Source organism: Callospermophilus lateralis, chromosome 15 (genome assembly GCF_048772815.1).
Source record: "Callospermophilus lateralis isolate mCalLat2 chromosome 15, mCalLat2.hap1, whole genome shotgun sequence".
In the NCBI taxonomy this organism is placed as follows: Eukaryota; Metazoa; Chordata; class Mammalia; order Rodentia; family Sciuridae; genus Callospermophilus; species Callospermophilus lateralis.
The window spans coordinates 66,972,238-66,990,161 of record NC_135319.1 but is presented as its reverse complement, the minus strand read 5'-3'; the positions used below and the strand labels follow the sequence as shown (position 1 = coordinate 66,990,161).

The 17,924-nt window shown below is 40.2% G+C and overlaps 1 protein-coding gene across 1 annotated transcript in view; it reads right to left on the bottom strand.

The window, feature by feature from the left end:
* Positions 1-14,080: 14,080 nt before the first annotated feature.
* Positions 14,081-17,924, bottom strand: part of LOC143381082 (stearoyl-CoA desaturase-like) — a 30,663-nt gene continuing 26,819 nt past the window's right edge. The window contains exons 7-8 of the mRNA XM_076834349.1: positions 16,268-16,500; positions 14,081-14,280 (exon numbers count right to left, since the gene is read on the bottom strand). Of these exons, the coding sequence (XP_076690464.1) occupies positions 14,081-14,280; positions 16,268-16,500 (433 nt within the window). The remainder of the gene's footprint in view (positions 14,281-16,267; positions 16,501-17,924) is intronic.

The window sequence follows — 17,924 nt, the reverse complement described above, 5'->3', positions numbered from 1 at the left end:
GAGAGGGGAGCCGTCTTGGACCTGGTCATAGAAAAAGGTAACTGAGTCTGTGTGTTTATTTCGATCTCTGCTAGCTAACTTTTATGCCAAAAACCTCATTAATAAAACCATTGCGCTGGCCGCATGGTGGAGAAACTATCAGATTTTATTAGTCCTTAGAGATATCCCAGTACCTCTGTTGTTACTGGTAAGTGCAAAAACAAAATTGCAATAAAAATGTAGATAATAAAGTGATAGAAAAATGCACATGTAATAAAAGGATAGAAAAATTCTTGGAAAAATGTATACCTCACTCTAACAATAAATACCTCTGGAGAATGGGAAGGGGGAGAGAAGAGGATTCCATTCTTATTTTACAGACCTTCGGGCTTTCTTTTTCTGTTCATATCAATAACATTCCCACTGTTTCACATTTGAAATATACCTAGAGTTTGAGAACCTCTCAAAAAAAAAAAGTATCTACTATGGAAAGACCCTTCTATGTTTCATTTTTTGCAATCTTTATTGTAAGCCCTTGTTATTAATGATAATCATTTTTTGTATGCTTTTTAGGTTAAAGTTTATCAGCCCAAGAAAGTCAGATCAGAAGGGGGTCGTGCCGGGTTTCTGTTCTCGCGACTAAAAGGCTCAGGGGTCACTCCAGTTAAACTGGGCTAACTGGGCTGCACAAAATAACCACACAAGAGACTACCTTTTTCTTTGGGGTTGCTGTGATGGCTCCTCTGACCTTAAGGGTCCACAGAAAGAGAGAGTGAGAGCAGGCGCTGACCCCTTTTATTGAGAAGTTATTTAAATGAGGCAAGGGGTCAGGTTTCAGGGGGCTGACTCTATCTTCATGATGTCCACTGTCAGCATGTTGATTGACACCTGGGTAGGCCACACCCAAGGGCACAGTAAAAGAAGGGGTCACACACAAGGCACTACCATGGAAGATCTATCCTAAACAGGGCAAGGGGTTATGTTACAAAGGAACAGGTGAGCATAGCTTCACCCATGGGGCTGTAGCAAGACACACCCATGCACAAAACACCGACCCTCGCACCCAAGAAGGGTGCCACATTTCTGTGACTGAGAGCCTCAGCACCCAGCCGGGGAGTGTAACTCAGTCAAGAGTAAGGTTGGCCTCCCACAGGGTCGGTTAAATTCACCATTGTCTGACAAGTCCAAATTCGATTTTTGAAAAGGTTGTATTCCCAACTTTATTATCCTCTGGTAGTAGCACATGAAGAGGTGATGTTCCAGTATCCCCATATGACCTCCCAATTAAGCTCCACCTATACTTTCTATACCATTTTCAGGTGTATGTCTTTCTCTTAGTCTAAATCTTTCAAACATTACCACACTTCAAAATAGGAAGATGAAGAAAAGGAAAAGAAATTTCTTATTCTATGTCTAAGAGATATAGAGCCAGTAATTAGAATGAATCTTGGAGAACCTTGTACAAATGCAATTGCTCTTAGGGAGAAAAGTAAAGAATACAAATTAGTAAAAGGAGGTAAGTTTTTCAAATACAGTTTGAGTTTATTTCTGCTTGAGCAGTGCTGGTTGGTAAAGGCAATAGAAATAGATGGTTGGAGCAGTTTGAGAAAATTTTTAATATCCACTTAGATTCAGTTCCATTAGGTAGTAAAAATGGTACTCAAGTGCCAAACTCTTTTGATTTGGCTACTTTTAACTATTATACCGTTAATTGTTTAGAAGAATAAATTCTTAGGGTTTCCATGTCCACTGTTACTGCATCCAGCAGTACAAGGGAGTACATGAATATTTTCAAAAATCTAGACTACAGGGACCAAGGTAACTAGATCAGGAAATAAAATAAAATTCTATGCCTCTATAGTGACTGCAGAAAAAGTTCCTGTGCTGCTAGGCTTCTGGGAACAGTGGCTGGGTCATTTCCTAAGCAACTTTCACTTAGAGACCAAGGAGAGGGGGGGTGAGCCCGCCTACTCCCTGTTAGAGTCCTCATTTAAATGCTAAGTGCTGAAGTGCTTTTCTGTAGCTCAGCCTTTCTCAGCAGAGCTTGCTACAATACATAAAACAAGGAAATGAGGACAAGGAAAGACAAGCCTATGACCCTATAAAATACCTGGAATACAGATGACGGTCCCTTTCAGGGCAAAAAAAAAAAAAAAAAAAAAAAAAATCTCTTGAAAACTTGTGATTTGCTTGGGAAGGAATCTGCTTGAGATTTCTTTGCCTTGGAGATTCACAGTACAGATTTGTCCAGGGGCTATTCCTTGGCTTATGTTAATTTTTTTTTTTTTTTTTTTTGGCAAGCGGATGAATTTGAGATAATGTGGGATTTAATATCCATTCAACATAAGGACTGAAATAGACATAATTTTTTTTTGTTTATTCTATCCCTTGGTTTATAGGGTTTTTTAAAAATTGAAGCACACTGCAATATTATATAGAAAATTCACATTTATAAATATACTTTTCAGATTATTTACAGGACTGAATTCCCTTTGAAGAAGGAGATGGAAATAGATATGGGAACATGACCCAAAGCTGCCCCTTCCTATGTTTTCCCTTTGTGCTCATCTTAGAAACTCTTCCCTCGGCCCCAGTCTCCACTATAACCCTTTCTCCTTCCTCTCTTCCCTTCCAAGGACACAGCCCTCCAAGGGCCACACTAGCTGCTTTCACTTCAGGACCCTCCACTCTGAAATCTGGCTTCCCTCCTGGCCTCCTGAATGAGGTCTCTGCTGATGCTGGCTTTGTCTGACCTGCAATATTTCTAAGTAGGAGGAAATAGATCTTTGAAATGCTTAATACTTCTCTTCTCTGTAAGACATCAAGGGCCTGTGCCTTCTACTTTCTACTCCCTGCCTGCATCTACATCAGGGTCACTTTCAATCTATGCTTTACAGTGGATATCAGATATCTGGGGCTAGGGTTGTAGCTCTGTGGTGGAGTGCTTGCCTAGCACATGTGAGTTCAATCCTCAGCACCGCATAAAAGTAAATAAATAAAATGAAGGTATTGTGTCCATCTATAACTAAAAATATTTGTGTTAAAAATAAAAAGACTCAGTCATCCCATGCATTCTTGGGGGAAAAAGTTTGCCTTTTAAACTTAACTCCTCATTGTAGAATAGATCGTTCCTAGCTTAAGTACCCTTTCTCATTATATATAGGAAAGGATCTGATTCCATAGTTTTTAGTGAGACCTGCAGCCTGTGTCCTTGTGTACATGTACACATACCTGTGTGCCCCTGCGTGCGTGCTCATGAGTGTCATGAGTGATAGAGTCACAAGGGGCCTTGCTCAGAGAAGCTGGCTTAGGTTCTCCCCAGTCCCAGGCACACTGCAGTTTCTATAGAGTGAAAACCTGCTCCTGGAGATTCATTCTGAGAGAAAGTTGCCCCAGGAGACCTTTTAACTGGACCCCCAGGCAGCTTCCCTGCTCTGGATCCTCCCTGGACTTCTCTGTCCCTTCTTTCCTGAAGTCCCCCTGTGCTAGTCTCCAGGTGAGACCTGCAGGCCAAGCTCACTCCTCACTCATCTTCACTGTCCTGGGCAACCACAAACTTACAGCAACCCTATGGTGGCTCCTGAAGGAGGCAATTGGAGCCTGATGATCCCCAAACTTTTTGTTGAACCTTGAGAGATGTGATTAATGAAACAAAAAATGTCACTCACAGACTTGTGGGGAAAGTGCAGAGAGGCAAAACCAGCACCCTAGGATGAAAGTCCCAGATGTTGAGCAGGAAACATTGAATTCTGAGATTCATTCTCAAAACTTTTGCTGTGTAAAAACATGAGTGGGATAGAGAGAAGGGGATCCTACCTATAGTCTAAGCTGCATAGACCACTGCATTCAAACACATCTGGGCACATAAGGCTAACATGGGAGGTTGGTCCCCAGGGAGTGTGCTACGTGAGACTGAGTTGCTTCCTGGAAAGGAGCATGCATAGCAAGGGAAGAGGGACCCCAGCACCCAAACATGGTAACAGAGTTGTAGTTGTGCAAAGGGATAAGTGTGAATAGAGTATGGTGGTTGGTGCTCCTTATCCAATGTCCATCTGTGTCATGGTGAAGTATGTGTGTGTCCTCACAATGGGTGCCAACCTGCTGACTGTGAGGTGATGTGGCAGCACTGGGTTCAATCCTCAGCACCACATAAAAATAAATAAAATATCTGAGTTTTGATAGTTTGGAAAACACAGCCCAAAATAGGGAGAAATGGTTGAAACTAATTGGTTAGTTATAATCAGTTTCCCCTTCTACAATTCAATCTTTTATCAGATGCCCCTGATAAAAACCTTGTGGCTATATTAGCTAGGAAGTGTCACCATATGAGAAGATCCCTGGAAGAGAGAATCCATGAGAAGTACTTCCACATGGCTCTCCTGTGGAGACCAACCACAGCCTTAGCCTGTAACAGCTGGGTCCTCCAGTGGTCCTTAAACAATTGGAAAATTATTTAATGATGGTGAGCATAGCAAAGACTGAGATGCACATTAGGAGGAAGGGAAAGAGCTTCCTTGTAGGTGCTAAAGTGGAGGAGCTATGGCTGAAGGTGATGAGGATAAGGACAAGAGGATGGAGATTTATCTCTTAGCTGCCTGGATGGGAACAAGTAACAGCAGACCTGCTTACAGTGAAACATGTTTTTGAGCAATCAGCACCAATGATGGAGAGAGAGGAAGAGATCTGACTGCTCTTCCAAATTCTTACTGGTGATAAATTTTGGACAAGGATGAAGTGACATTAGGAATTTGCAAGGGAAGAAAATTACCCAAAGAGTGAGTTTAAGATTCACTTCAGGATTGGTGACAAGAAGGCAGAGGTGTTCTAGGGATGTAAAAGAACAGCTGCTGCCTAAGGCCTCTGTGAGTGGAGGCAGTGAGTAGAGGGGCTAGAGGACAGATAGCCCCTGGACACACTCACATCCTTGTGGCAAAACACATATTACACCCCTCCAACATTTTATTCTGGTGTGAGAAATATGGCCATAAATAACCAGCTGTCACTGCTAGGAAAACACTCTTTCCTACAAAGGAGAACTGCAGAGGAGAGAGATTCAGGATTTAGATGCTCATAGAAGTCAGAGGCCAGTTCTCCAGGGCAGTGGCCAACAAGAGCTGGGAGAGTCACCAAACCAGCAGGTGCTCCCTCTAGATGGCAAGGAAGAGAATGCACACCCTGTAGCTGCTGTGGCAGTGGGAGCAGCATTTTCAGAAGACTGAAGAAATAGCTTGAGTCTCCCAGGTCTGCAAATGATTCTTTCCATATTAGCTGTTTTTGGCCTCTCTCTGGCCCCATGTTTCCCAAGCAGAGTCCGCAGATCAACTACAAGGCAGTCTTCTGAGGAATTTGTCTCACAGATTCCTGCCACCCACTTCCCCTCCTCTTCATCATCATTACTGTACAGGAGTCTCTGGAGCTGGGCCAGGAACCTTCATGGTGAATAACCTCCTCCTTCAGAATCTAGAATGAAGCATAACTTTTCATATCTCTATTTGTATATAAAGTATGTTGACACCAATTCGTGTCTTCATACATGTACTTTGGATAATGATGTTCATCACATTCCACCATCCTTGCTAATTCCCTGCCCCCTCTCTTTCCCTCTCATCCCTCTGCCCCAAAGAGAATTCATCTATGCCTCCCACGCTCCCCCTCCCGACCTGACTATGAGTCAGCCTCCTTATATCAGAGAAAACATTCGGCATTTGGTTTTTTGGGATTGGCTGACTTCACTTAGCATTATCTTCTCCAACGCCATCCATTTACCTGCAAATGCCATGTTTTTTTTATTTAATTGATTTTATTTTTTAAATACACAACAGCAGAATGCATTACAATTCTTATTACTCATATAGAGCACAATTTTTCATATCTTTGTATATAAAGTGTGTTCACACCAATTCATGTCTTTATATATGTACTTTGGGGTTTTTTTTGCATTACAATTCTAATTACACATATGTACCACAATTTTTTCACATCTTGGTTTGTATATAAAGTAGGTTGACATCCAATTTGCATCTTCATACAGGTACTTTGGATAATGATGTCCATCACATTCCACCATCCTTGCTAATCCCCTGCCTCATCCCTTTCCCCCCCACCCCCTTTCCCTATTTATAATTCATCTATTCCTCCCATGCTCCCTGTCCCTATCCCACTATGAGTCAGCCTCCTTATTTCAGGGAAAACATTCAGCATTTGTTTTTTTGGGATTGGCTAACTTCATTTAGCATCATCTTCTCTAATGCCATCCATTTACCTGCAAATGCCATGATTTTATTCTCTTTTATTGCTGAGTAAAATTCCATTGTGTATATATATACCACATTTTTTTTGATTCATTCATCCACTGAAGGGCATCTAGTTTGGCTCCACAGTTTAGCTATTATGAATTGTGCTGCTATAAACATTGATGTGACTGTGTCCCCCTATAATATGCTGTTTTTAAGTCCTTTGGGTATAGTCTGAGGAGAGGGATACTGGGTCAAATGGTGGTTCCATTCCCAGATTTCTAAGGAATCTCCATACTGCTTTCCATATTGGCTGCACCAATTTGCAGTCCCACCAGCAATGTATGAGTATACCTTTTTCCCCACATCCTCACCAACACTTATTGTTGTTTGTCTTCATAATAGCTGCCATTCTGACTGGAGTGAGATGATATCTTAGAGTAGTTTTGATTTGCATTTCTCTAATTGCTAGAGATGATGAACATTTTCCCATATATTTTTTGATTGATTGTATATCCTCTTCTGAAAAGTATCTGTTCAGTTCCTCGGCCCACTTATTGATTGGGCTATTTATTTATTTATTGGTGTTTAGCTTTAAGAAAACTCAAATTACTAACATGTGATGAAAAAGGAAATATCACAACAAACACTACAGAAATACAGGCAATAATTAGAAATTATTTTGAAAACTTGTACTCCAATAAAATAGAAAATATCAAAGGCATTAACAAATTTCTAGAGTCACATGATTTGCTGAAATTGAATCAAGATGATATACACAATTTAAACAGATTGATTTCAAGTGATGAAACAGAAGATGCCATAAGAAGCCCACCAACAAAGAAAAGCCCAGGACCAGATGGATACACAGCCAAGTTCTACAAAACCTTTTAAGAAGAACTAATACCAATACTCTTCAATTTATTTCAGGAAACAGAAAAAGAGGGAGCACTTCCAAACTCATTCCATGAGGCCAATATCACCCTGATTCCAAAACAGGCAAAGACATATCAAAGAAAGAAAACTTCAGACCAATATCTCTAGTGAACATAGATGCAAAAATTCTCAATAAAATTCTGGCAAATTGACTACAAAAACATATCAAAAAGATAGTGCACCATGATCAAGTGGGATTCATCCCAGGGATGCAAGGTTGGTTCAACATACAGAAATCAATAAATGTAATTCATCACATCAATATACCTAAAGATAAGAACCATACGATCATCTCAATAGATGCAGAAAAAACATTTGACAAAATACAGCACCACTTCATGTTCAAAACACTAGAAAAACTAGGGATAACAGGAACATATCTCGACATTGTAAAAGCTATCTATGCTAAGCCCCAGGAGAAAAATTAAAAGCATTCCCTCTAAAAAGTGGAACAAGACAGAGATGCCTTCTTTCACCACTTCTATTTAACATAGTTCTTGAAAAACTGGCCAGAGCAATTAGACAGATGCAAGAAATTAAGGAGATACAGAAAGGAAAAGAATTCAAATTAGCATTATTTGCTGACAATATGATTCTATACCCAGAAGACCCCAAAAATTTCACCAGAAAACTTCTAGAACTAGTAAATGAATTCAGCAAAGTAGCAGGATACAAAATCAACACCCATAAATCAAAGGCATTTCTGTGTACCAATGACAAATCCTCTGAAAGGGAAATGAGGAAAACCACCCCATTTACAATAGCCTCAAAATAAATAAATAAATAAAATACTTGGGAATCAACCTAACAAAAGAGGTGAAAAACCTCTAAAATGAAAAGTACAGAATGCTAAAGAAAGAAATTAAAGAAGACTTTAGAAGATGGAAAGATCTCCCTTGTTCTTGGATAGGCAGAATTAGTATTGTCAAAATGACCATACTACCAAAAGCATTATACAGATTTAATGCAATTCCCATAAAAATCACAATGACATTGCTCATAGAAATAGAAAAAGCAATCATGAAATTCATCTGGAAAAATAAGAGACCCAGAATAGCTAAAGCAATCCTTAGCAAGAAGAGTGAAGCAGGTGGGATTGCTATACCAGACCTTAAACTATAGTACAGAGCAATAGTAACAAAACAATATTGGCACCAAAATAGACTGGTAGGCCAATGGTACAAATAGAGGACACAGAGGCTAATCCAAATAATTACAATTATCTTATATTAGACAAAGGCGCCAAAAACACACATTGGAGAAAAGATAGCCTCTTCAACAAATGGTGCTGAGAAAACTGGAAATCCACACTCAACAAACTGAAATTAAACCCCTATCTTTCATCATGCACAAAACTCAAATCAAAGTGGATCAAGGACCTAGGAATTAAACCAGACATCCTGTGTCTAATAGAAGAAAAAGTAGGCCCAAATCTCCATCATATTGGATTAGGCCCCTACTTCCTTATAAGATTCCTATAGCACAAGAATTAAAATCAAGAGTTTATAAATGGAATGGATTCAAACGAAAAGCTTCTTCTCAGCAAAAGAAACAATCAGTGAAGTGAATAGAGAACTTATAGCTTGGAAGCAATTTTTTAACCCAGTAATATTTTTTGAAAAAAAAAATTTTTCTCATAAAATTGTCTAGATGTCCTTTTATAAATTGAGTGCTCTGACATTCAGTGCTGCCCAAAGTCCCACACCTGCCTCTTCTCCCTACCTCTAGTCCCTGTTCACTACTTCCTAGCAGGGCTGGAGGGTGGGGGAAGGAAGGAAGAAAGGAAGAGGAAGAACATAAAACATTAATTTATCTTGTATGTATGGAGTGTATTTCTACACCATCTGTTACATGTCACTGACTTACGTATCTGTCTTTCTGCCAATACCACTTTTATCATGGACCCTTCATTGTCTTTTGAAAGCAAGAAGTGTGAATCTTCCATCTTTATGCTTCTTTTGCAAAACCATTTTCTTCTATATGTATTCTAGATCTCTTTAATTTCTTATGAATATTGGGATCACCTGCCAATTTCCTATATACAAAGAGATGAAATTTGATGTGAATTGTTTTGAATCTATAAATCAATTCAAGGAGTATTACCATCTTAATACTGAGTTTTCTAATTTATGAACATAATGAACATGTGTTTCCTTTCCATATATTTAGGTCTCCTTTAATTTTTCAGTAGCTTTTTATAATTTTCAATTTATCATTCTCATGTACTTTTGTTAATTTTACTTATATTTAATTAATTAACTAAGTAGTTAATATATTTATGCTTTGGTTCTGGAGATTGACTCCAGGGCCTAACCCATGCGAAGTATGCATTCTACCACTGAGATTTATCCCCAACTCTTTTTATTTTTTATTTTGAAACAGGGTGTCACTAAGTTGCTCAGGGACTCTAAGTTGTTGAGGCTGGCTTTGAACTTGCAATTCTCCTGCTTCAGCCTCTTGAGCCATTGGCTGTTGTATCTTGAGAGGACTTGTCACTGTTTCCCAAGTTGATCTCAAACTCCTGGGTTCAAGTCATCCTCCTGCCATAAACACCTGAGTAACTGGGACTACAGACACACATTACCTATGCCTGGCTCTTCTTTCTTCTTGAAACATTTACAGACAGGAATAAAAAAAACAGTCTCAGGATGAAATAATAGATATCATAATATAATTTTTTTTGGAAAAATGATTAAGATATGTTTAATCCAAGGGAGGACAAGCAGATGTGGAATTAGAAGGAAATTAAAAAAAAAAAAGCTCAGTGATATTTATATTGGACACCAGATCCTGTAGAAGGCAGGTAGAGAATTAGTAGGAAGAGTGCAATTGTAGAACAACTGAATAAGAATATGCTGACCAGATCATTTGAACAAAATAAAGAGGGAAAGGGGCTCACAGTAGAAAACCAGATATTAATTGATGACATAAATGTCACCATCAACTTAAGTTAAGGTCTGCAAAGCTGTGTAAAGTATTGCTTTCCCAGGCAGAGCTTCTGCTGCTGCTCTAGGCCCCTCCTAGCATCTCTGTTTTGGGTCCATGTGACTATGTGACATGTGGATATCTGGTATTTCCCCAGGCTAAGGCGCCAACTGTTTGTGAAAGTTTGATTTAATAGGAGCTGATACCTCCATTCCTGATGCCTAGTGTTTAAATAAAGTTACACTTAGGAAGGGCAGGGAAGGTTACTGGGTTATTTAACAACCTGGTCACTTTTACATATCTTTTATTTCAAAAGATGCTGGACATGGATAGGTTATTGGGCCATAAATAAAGGTCTTAAGAGACAATCACAAGCAAAAAGTTCCCAGACACAGTGCAATCAGATTCATTTCACTTATTAGCAACAAACATCATGTCAGATCATTACAACTAGCTTCAGAGTTGATATTAAAGAATATTATTCCAAAGTCATTATTAGGTTACAGATAACTACTACTTCATATAAGAAAGAAAAAATCCCACCAAAAGAGAAATAGATATCCTGTATATATGTTCATAGCAATGATTATATGTTATCAAATTTTATCCTTGTAGTTGCCCACAAGTGATAGAATTCATTCACTTCATCTCTCAAGAGAACCACGTAAACTAATGATATTATCTGGGATATATGAACATGTCAAGTTCATGGAAGACACTGCTTTTATACAAATACAGAGGACATATTTCTCTGTTGAGGATCCCAAAATGCCCTACAAAAAATATTAGTCATGTCTCAGAATTGCCCTTGACATTGGCCAGAATATTACCCCATCTTAATTAAAGAAAAACTGAGATTTTCACCACTAGAGTAACATTGGTCTCTTTCTTTTCTTTATTTTTTTACATTTGCCATTCCAAATATAATTGTAATAGGGATACTAGCCAGCCAAGAAGGAAAAAAATTCTACTTTAAAAGATATAAACATCTTCTAATATCAAAAATTAATAAATCAAATACACTTAAATTATTTCTATCTTCCATCAAATATAGGCATTTAAGAAAAATAGTCCTAAGGCAAATATCCAGAATGAAACCTACAGTGAAATCAATGTGCTGATAATTCTCCTTTATCCTGGGCAGATCTGTAGGCTCCCACATGTAAAGGAACTTTGCAGAGAGAGTGAGTGGAGGCTCACATGCAACACACATGAGAGGAGACATTAGGTACCCAAAAAAGTAGTCAGCAGTACACAAGGCAAGGACTGTTAGAAATTCACTTTTGATCAGATCAGAGTTTCTCATTAATGTGTCACTTGAATTGATCTTTAGCATCTTGAAAATAGAGTTTTTGCTGAGCCAACATGCCCCTCCCTACACACCACATTCACACGGTCCCCACTCATGTAAGGACATGGCATGATCAGATCCATGGAACAGTAGAAGAGAAAGATGAGTTTATTATTCACATATTATAAAGAAGATATCTGAAGACTTATAGAATTTTAAAACTACAAAGAGACATTCCCAGGGATAGACACATCGGTCAGTAGATCCAATTTATTGTGATATTCCAAGAGGTTCTTTCAACTAAATCAAGAGCTCACGGACAAAGCTGCCTTAGTGCAGGCTGGTGCTTGTAGCCTCTCTACAATTGATACAAGAAGGAAGGACCTGCTCTCCCACTACTGGACCTCAACAGTAGATTCAGCATTTCATATTGCACACTCCAAATGTAAAAGAGAGGAGCCAGGCTTCTGCATTGATGACAGAAGCACAGGGCAAGGTGAGGTCCATAGTTAACAAACACTGATGTTCCATGTTTTTCCACATTTCTTCTACCCTATTATCTGCCTTAGGCTATGTGGCAGGGGTTGTCAGTTTACTAAACACATTATTTTCAGCAAAGTTCCTGGCATGTCTTAGCCCCAGCTTTCCAGCAGACCCTGGCTCCAGGTAGGGGCCTCCTTTAAATGTGAGGCACTTAGGAATTTGTCCTTATTTCTTGTGTTCCCCGGTGGACTAGGTTTCCTCCTCCTCCTCCCCAAAGCATTGTACTGTCAGCTGTAAAGTGCTGATCAGCCCAAGCCACTCTGTTGAACATTCAGGGGGCACTCTCTGTTCTAACCCATATAGAGGGGACTAACAACAAACTCCTGCTCAGTGGCTGGCTCACTGGCAAAAAAGTGAGCATTGAGATCAGCTGTGACTCATGAAACAGAGCCTCTCTGAGCCAACCAGTCTTCTAGAAGAGTTTTTTCAGACTTGTATGGGGTTATCAGTATGGCAGGGGCACACAGGGAGGTGAAGAGGCTCCGAGGCCACAAAAAAAGTGGCATCAGCTCTACTTGTTAAAGAGACACAGCGCTGCAGAGCCAAAGAGCATTGTGACTGCAAGAGAGGGAGTTTCCTGGGCAACAATTCCTCAATGCCCTGAATACCCACAGACAATTGCCCATCCAGGGAAAGAAGAAAAACGGAAACACAGAGAAAAAAGTAAGAGAAAAGGGACAGTAGGTAGAGCCAGGAATCCAGAATCACAGCAGATAAGAGATTTAATCCTCTTCCCCAGGCAATCAATCCTATGCTATAGGCTGGATGGTCACAGAGCAAGGAATGACTGAAGGGCACAACACCGAGGAAAAAATCTTAGTTTCTACTCAATCTAAGGAGCAATTTGGACAAATAAAGGTACCTAGCATGGAGCTTGTTTCATTATGACATCTAATAACTTACTTAGCAACTTTTGAATCTCCTGGTTGTGTTCTCAGAGCTCTTTGGAAAGTTTCTTTGCAGAAGCTGTCTACAGATGTTGTCCCTCAACTTCTCCATCACCTGTCCAGCAATGGGAGGATCAGGCAAGCTGTATAATTTCCCCTCTACTTCAAATTTCTTCAACATCCTCTTTCAGAAGTAAATACTCTAAAATATTTTGAAGATCCAAGCAAAGTATCCATGTCTACATATGTTCTGGTTGACACACCTCCACTTTCTAAAGCCCTTTTTGATTTGACTGTTTGGAAATTACACAGTCATCTTATTATTTTGAGAGGTGCAATTAATATCACAAATATGGCAGCAGAGAATAGTGAAAGAAGTTGGAGGAGCAGCTCATGGAATGCCCAAAACTCTATGAGTGATTTTATATATCAAGTCTGGACATAGCCAACCTGAAGATTTCTTGTATTATGAAACAAGAAATCTTAAGAAAAATAAAATTGTTCTCCAGCAAAGACCCTTTTCCTACTAAGTAAGTGCTTCTTCTGTATTTTCAGGCTAAATTACACTGAGGCACTAAGATTCAGTGTTGGGTTCTGGCATTGCCAAGCTCCAAGGCAATTCCTTTTCACTGTCAGACAGAGAACGACTCCATGTCTCTGGATGGTAAGCAAATGGGTCTGATCACAGAAACTTTCCTTGCACCTCATTTCCAATTCATCATTATTCTTACTTATGAATCACACCCTGCATGCTAACTTTCTCTTGATAGTTTATCTGCTTTGTAAGATCTGTGCCAAATAAAGTTATTTTTTCATCCATGGAGCAAATGTGCTGATGATACTTAGTAACATCCCAGAACTTTTGTTGCATCTCTAGTTTTAGCCACCTATCTTTAAACTCATGACAGCTCAAGAAAAGAGAGTTTTCTGGAGTAAATACCTTTACTTTTAGACTCTAGAAAAGGTGATAGGATTTGAAAGCAAGACACATAGTACAGCTGACCAGCACCTTGCCTGGGAAGCAATGAGGGAGAAGAGAAAGGTGATAGAAACAAAGCAATGAAAAAACCAATAGGATGAAAAGGGAGGGAAGAGAAGAATATCTGCTTAACAGAGTAAAGGAGAGTTGTTGCCTTTCAATAGTTATGCATTTTACAAGAATACCATTCTGGGATGGGTTAAGGTAATCATTTAGCATCCTGGTAGCATTAAGAAGTAGTGAATTGACAGAACATTAAACTTCTATTCAGCTGGCTTTTGGAACAGGATCCTGGTCAGCCCCAAATTCAGCCACTCCTGTAGCTTCCATCTCCAGTTCTTTTAACCCTGGCCAAGATGGCAGCCTTGGATACTTTCTTCCGGTCATAAGCTAGACCAAGGGCGGCCATGCAGTCAATGAAGAACGTGGTAAAATTGATGTACCAGCGGTACTCACTGGCAGAGTAGTCATAGGGGAAGGCATGGTGATAATTGTGGAAGCCCTCACCTGGAACAAAAGCAAAGAGAGAAGTTAGGGAGCTCAGTAGATTGCTTTCTTCCTGATCTTTGCACACTTCCTACCTGAGCCCTGGAGAAACTCGCTGTTACTGAATGAATGAATGAACTCAGTGTTCAACTGTGAAGCAAACAGATACCCCCAGAGACATCTTAAGCAACAAGTCCAGAGGCTCTGGTCAACCGTTTCTGTCTGGGATCCTTTGATCCTTTGAGGGAAGTTTCTCTCAAGGGATAGGAGGATGATAGAGAAGATGGTTCTGTTACAAAGGTGAGTAAGGAAACACACCTTTTCTTTACTGCCCTGATGCCTCCTGTAAGGGTGAGAGGTTCCAACAGACTGACTGGAAACAGACAAAAGTTAGAGGTAAGGAAGCCTAGCCACAGGCTAGAGATTTCTCAGTCACTGCTTGTTCATAGTGGGTTACTCTGACTTCTAATTCTCTGAACTTTGACCCTAGGATTGGGGAGACACTGATAAGACAGAACCAGTCTGAAAATCCTAAGTGCTTCCCTCTAACCTCTGAGATTGAGAACTCTTGAGATTAGCTTTTCACTTTGAGAGGAAAATAAAGATACTCTCAATGGAGGAGTATTCTATGGAGGACAAATGTTTGGAAACTCCACGGATATTTTGCCAATCCTTGGCAGGACTCTCTTTTTCTGAACAGCTTCCAACATTAGCAAAACTGAGCCTTATCAAGTTGGGATAGCTAATAAAATAATTTGTTGGACTCTTGAGGATAAAAATATCCCCAGTTAGAGTAGTAATGATATGAACAATAAACAAGTGGAAAACAATAAGCAAAAGAAATGACCCTAATCAGGGCTTCTAAAAGTGCATGTCCCTCTGTACACTGGGTTGTCTGGAATGGGAACTGAGAGAATGGTGTGTGGTAACACAAAGGCCTTATGGGTGCTGAAAAAGGATCACTCACTTCCATGACTGGTTTCTTAGGCTCTGAATAAGCACTCACTTGACCTATCAGCATCCCATTTAAGATAAAATAAGATGCATACCTAGACACAAGAGAAAAGTGAAGAAGAAGGTCACAGCTGGTAACTGGGGTAGCCAGAGACAGCTCCAGGAAGGCTCATGGGGAAGGTCAGCTTTTTCAGAGAGAGAGAGAGAGTGTGTGTACTTTTGACTGTGAGGAGAGGTCTTTCAAAAAGGGAAAAGATTAGAATGGCAGGAACCTGAGCTGGAGGAGAGCAAAGGGTGGAGAGAGGAAGGGAAGGGCAGATATACAGAAGGGAATGACACCAGTGATAATGGTAAGGCTGGCAGCCACTTTGAACTGGTAAGGAGACTGGAGTCAGGGAAGTTCACCCTAGCTCTGTTTACAATACAGGACACATGCCAGTAGTAATGATATGAACAATAAACAAGTGAAGATAAATAAACTAGATTATTCTGTTTCTATGGAAAATGTCAAAATTACACAGCATAGGTCAAGGTAAAAATATGTACAATGGTAGAAGGTGTCTGAAAGGAGGTGGGGGGATTCATGAGACTATAGTAAAGGGATAAAAAATGCTTTCAGAGCATTATCCTTTTTAAAATTGTAATAATTACTTTTTCCACATTTTATACAACATGATTAAATATAAAACACATGGCTTCCTGGCCTGTTCACTGACCCTGATGTTCTATTTATGCTTCTTCTGCCCCAAGTATGCCTACAGCCAGGTCAGAGGTGACAGGAGAAAGGAAAGTTTGAAAAAGACTCAATATACGTAGGATTTGGAGATGGCTTGGGGGACCTGGAATAAAAGGCACTATTATTTTTAAGCATCCTTTTACAAAAACCTTGTTGCCTGACTCTCCTATGCGTTTCCCAAAAGTGACTCCTAATTTTTCAGTGGAAGAACTAAGATACAAAAAAGTTCATAAGAACAAATGTAACTGGTGTTTCTGGCTCCAAGCTGAATACTGTCATCAGCTGATCCCTAGATATGGTTGTGTACTGTTGTCTTACCCATAGTTCCCAATGAAGCCAGGAGACTCTCCCGTGGTTCAATGTTCTTGTCATAGGGGCGGTATCCATAGAGATGGGCAGCACTGTTCACCAGCCAGGTGACATTGAGCACTATAGCATATCGCAGGAATGTGGCAACATACAAGCTGTGTACAAAAGTTTCACTCCAACAAAACCAGGGTACTAGAGTGGGCATGATGAAGCACATCACCAGGACAGCAATCTTGTAGTACCTACATTGAAACATCACACATTTAGTCAGTGGAGTGAAGGCTCACACACTTAATCTGGATTGTCCACTCTCACTGGGCTAAGCTGTGAAATGACTTTCCTCCTACACAATGAGTACAGTTGGGCAAAAAGCAGCCTGGGGGAATGGGTGGGAAATCTTTTGAGTATATAGTATCACTTTTTAGATGAGGCATTGAATAACTTTCTAAGATAACACTAGGAACCAGTGCAGCAAGGATTGGAACACTTGGCTCCTGCTCAAACTGCTTATTTGATAAGACCATAAAGAAGAGTTGGTCAACAAGTAAGGGTCCAATCACAAAGTTACCAGTCAAGTTCTGCTGCCTGGGCTGTTGTCCGTCTGCCTTAGGGCTGCATTGTTTCTCCAATCACGCTCTTTTGGAACAGAACGTGTTTTGTATAACACCTCCATTTCCTACTACCTCCCCTAACTGTTTGCTCTGCTTTTCTGTCAGGAGGCACAGCGAGTGTCCTTGATCACCTGCAAGTCTCTGTCCCTGCAGAGGCCCTGTCCCACTTTTCGCTCCCATGTAGACCAGGCCATTGACACTTGAAGGGAGCTGACTGTCCGACTCCTTCCCTTGAGTAAACATATCTTTGATTTCGTATGTCACCGGCATTCCCTGCCTCCAACTCCTTTCCATTCTTGCCACTGCCTCTCCAACAGGGTGCTCCCTACTATCCAACCTGTGTCCCTGCCTCTCATCTCTCTGGCTCAGTGATTACCTACCCAAGAGCAGCCACTCTGAAGCACACCTCTGTGCCCTGTTACTGCAGAGGAAACCAATAGTAGTTTCCTGTTTCCAAGTGCATAAAATCTTAAATTTGCATAAAGGAATCTGCAGAAACTGTCTCTGTGCTCCTTTTCCTGTCCCACCCTATATTCCAAGCAGAAGGACATCCTTCCTGGAACTTCCTTGAGGCTTTGGCTCATTATGTCCCACTGTCCTTGCTCCCATACATATGATAGTCTCTATCTATAGGTGGATTGTGATTGTTCTCTGTTCATTATACCTTCCCAGCAGTTCCCTCCTCAATAATCTCCCTCCTATTTCTACCTCTCAGGTACACACAATATTCTGCCTTACATCATGGTTATTTGGATACTTGGATTACTCCTATAACCCCAGTAGAGTAGAAAGTTCTTGAAGGTAAGTTCTCAGCTACATTTATTTTTTGTATCCATGATTATCCCAGGTCATTTGTTAATTTAATGGGTTTCATAAAGATAGCTTGGAGAGGAAGGAACAGAGCAGTAAGCTACAGACTGGGGGCCTGTGGAATGTTAAATACTGCAGTTTTAAATGAGTTTGAACTTACAGTAAATTCTTGACCATTATTTTCTAAGACCTAAGAGAAAAAATGGGTTCCCTAAGCTTCAAGTGTCCAGAGTCACATCCCCAGC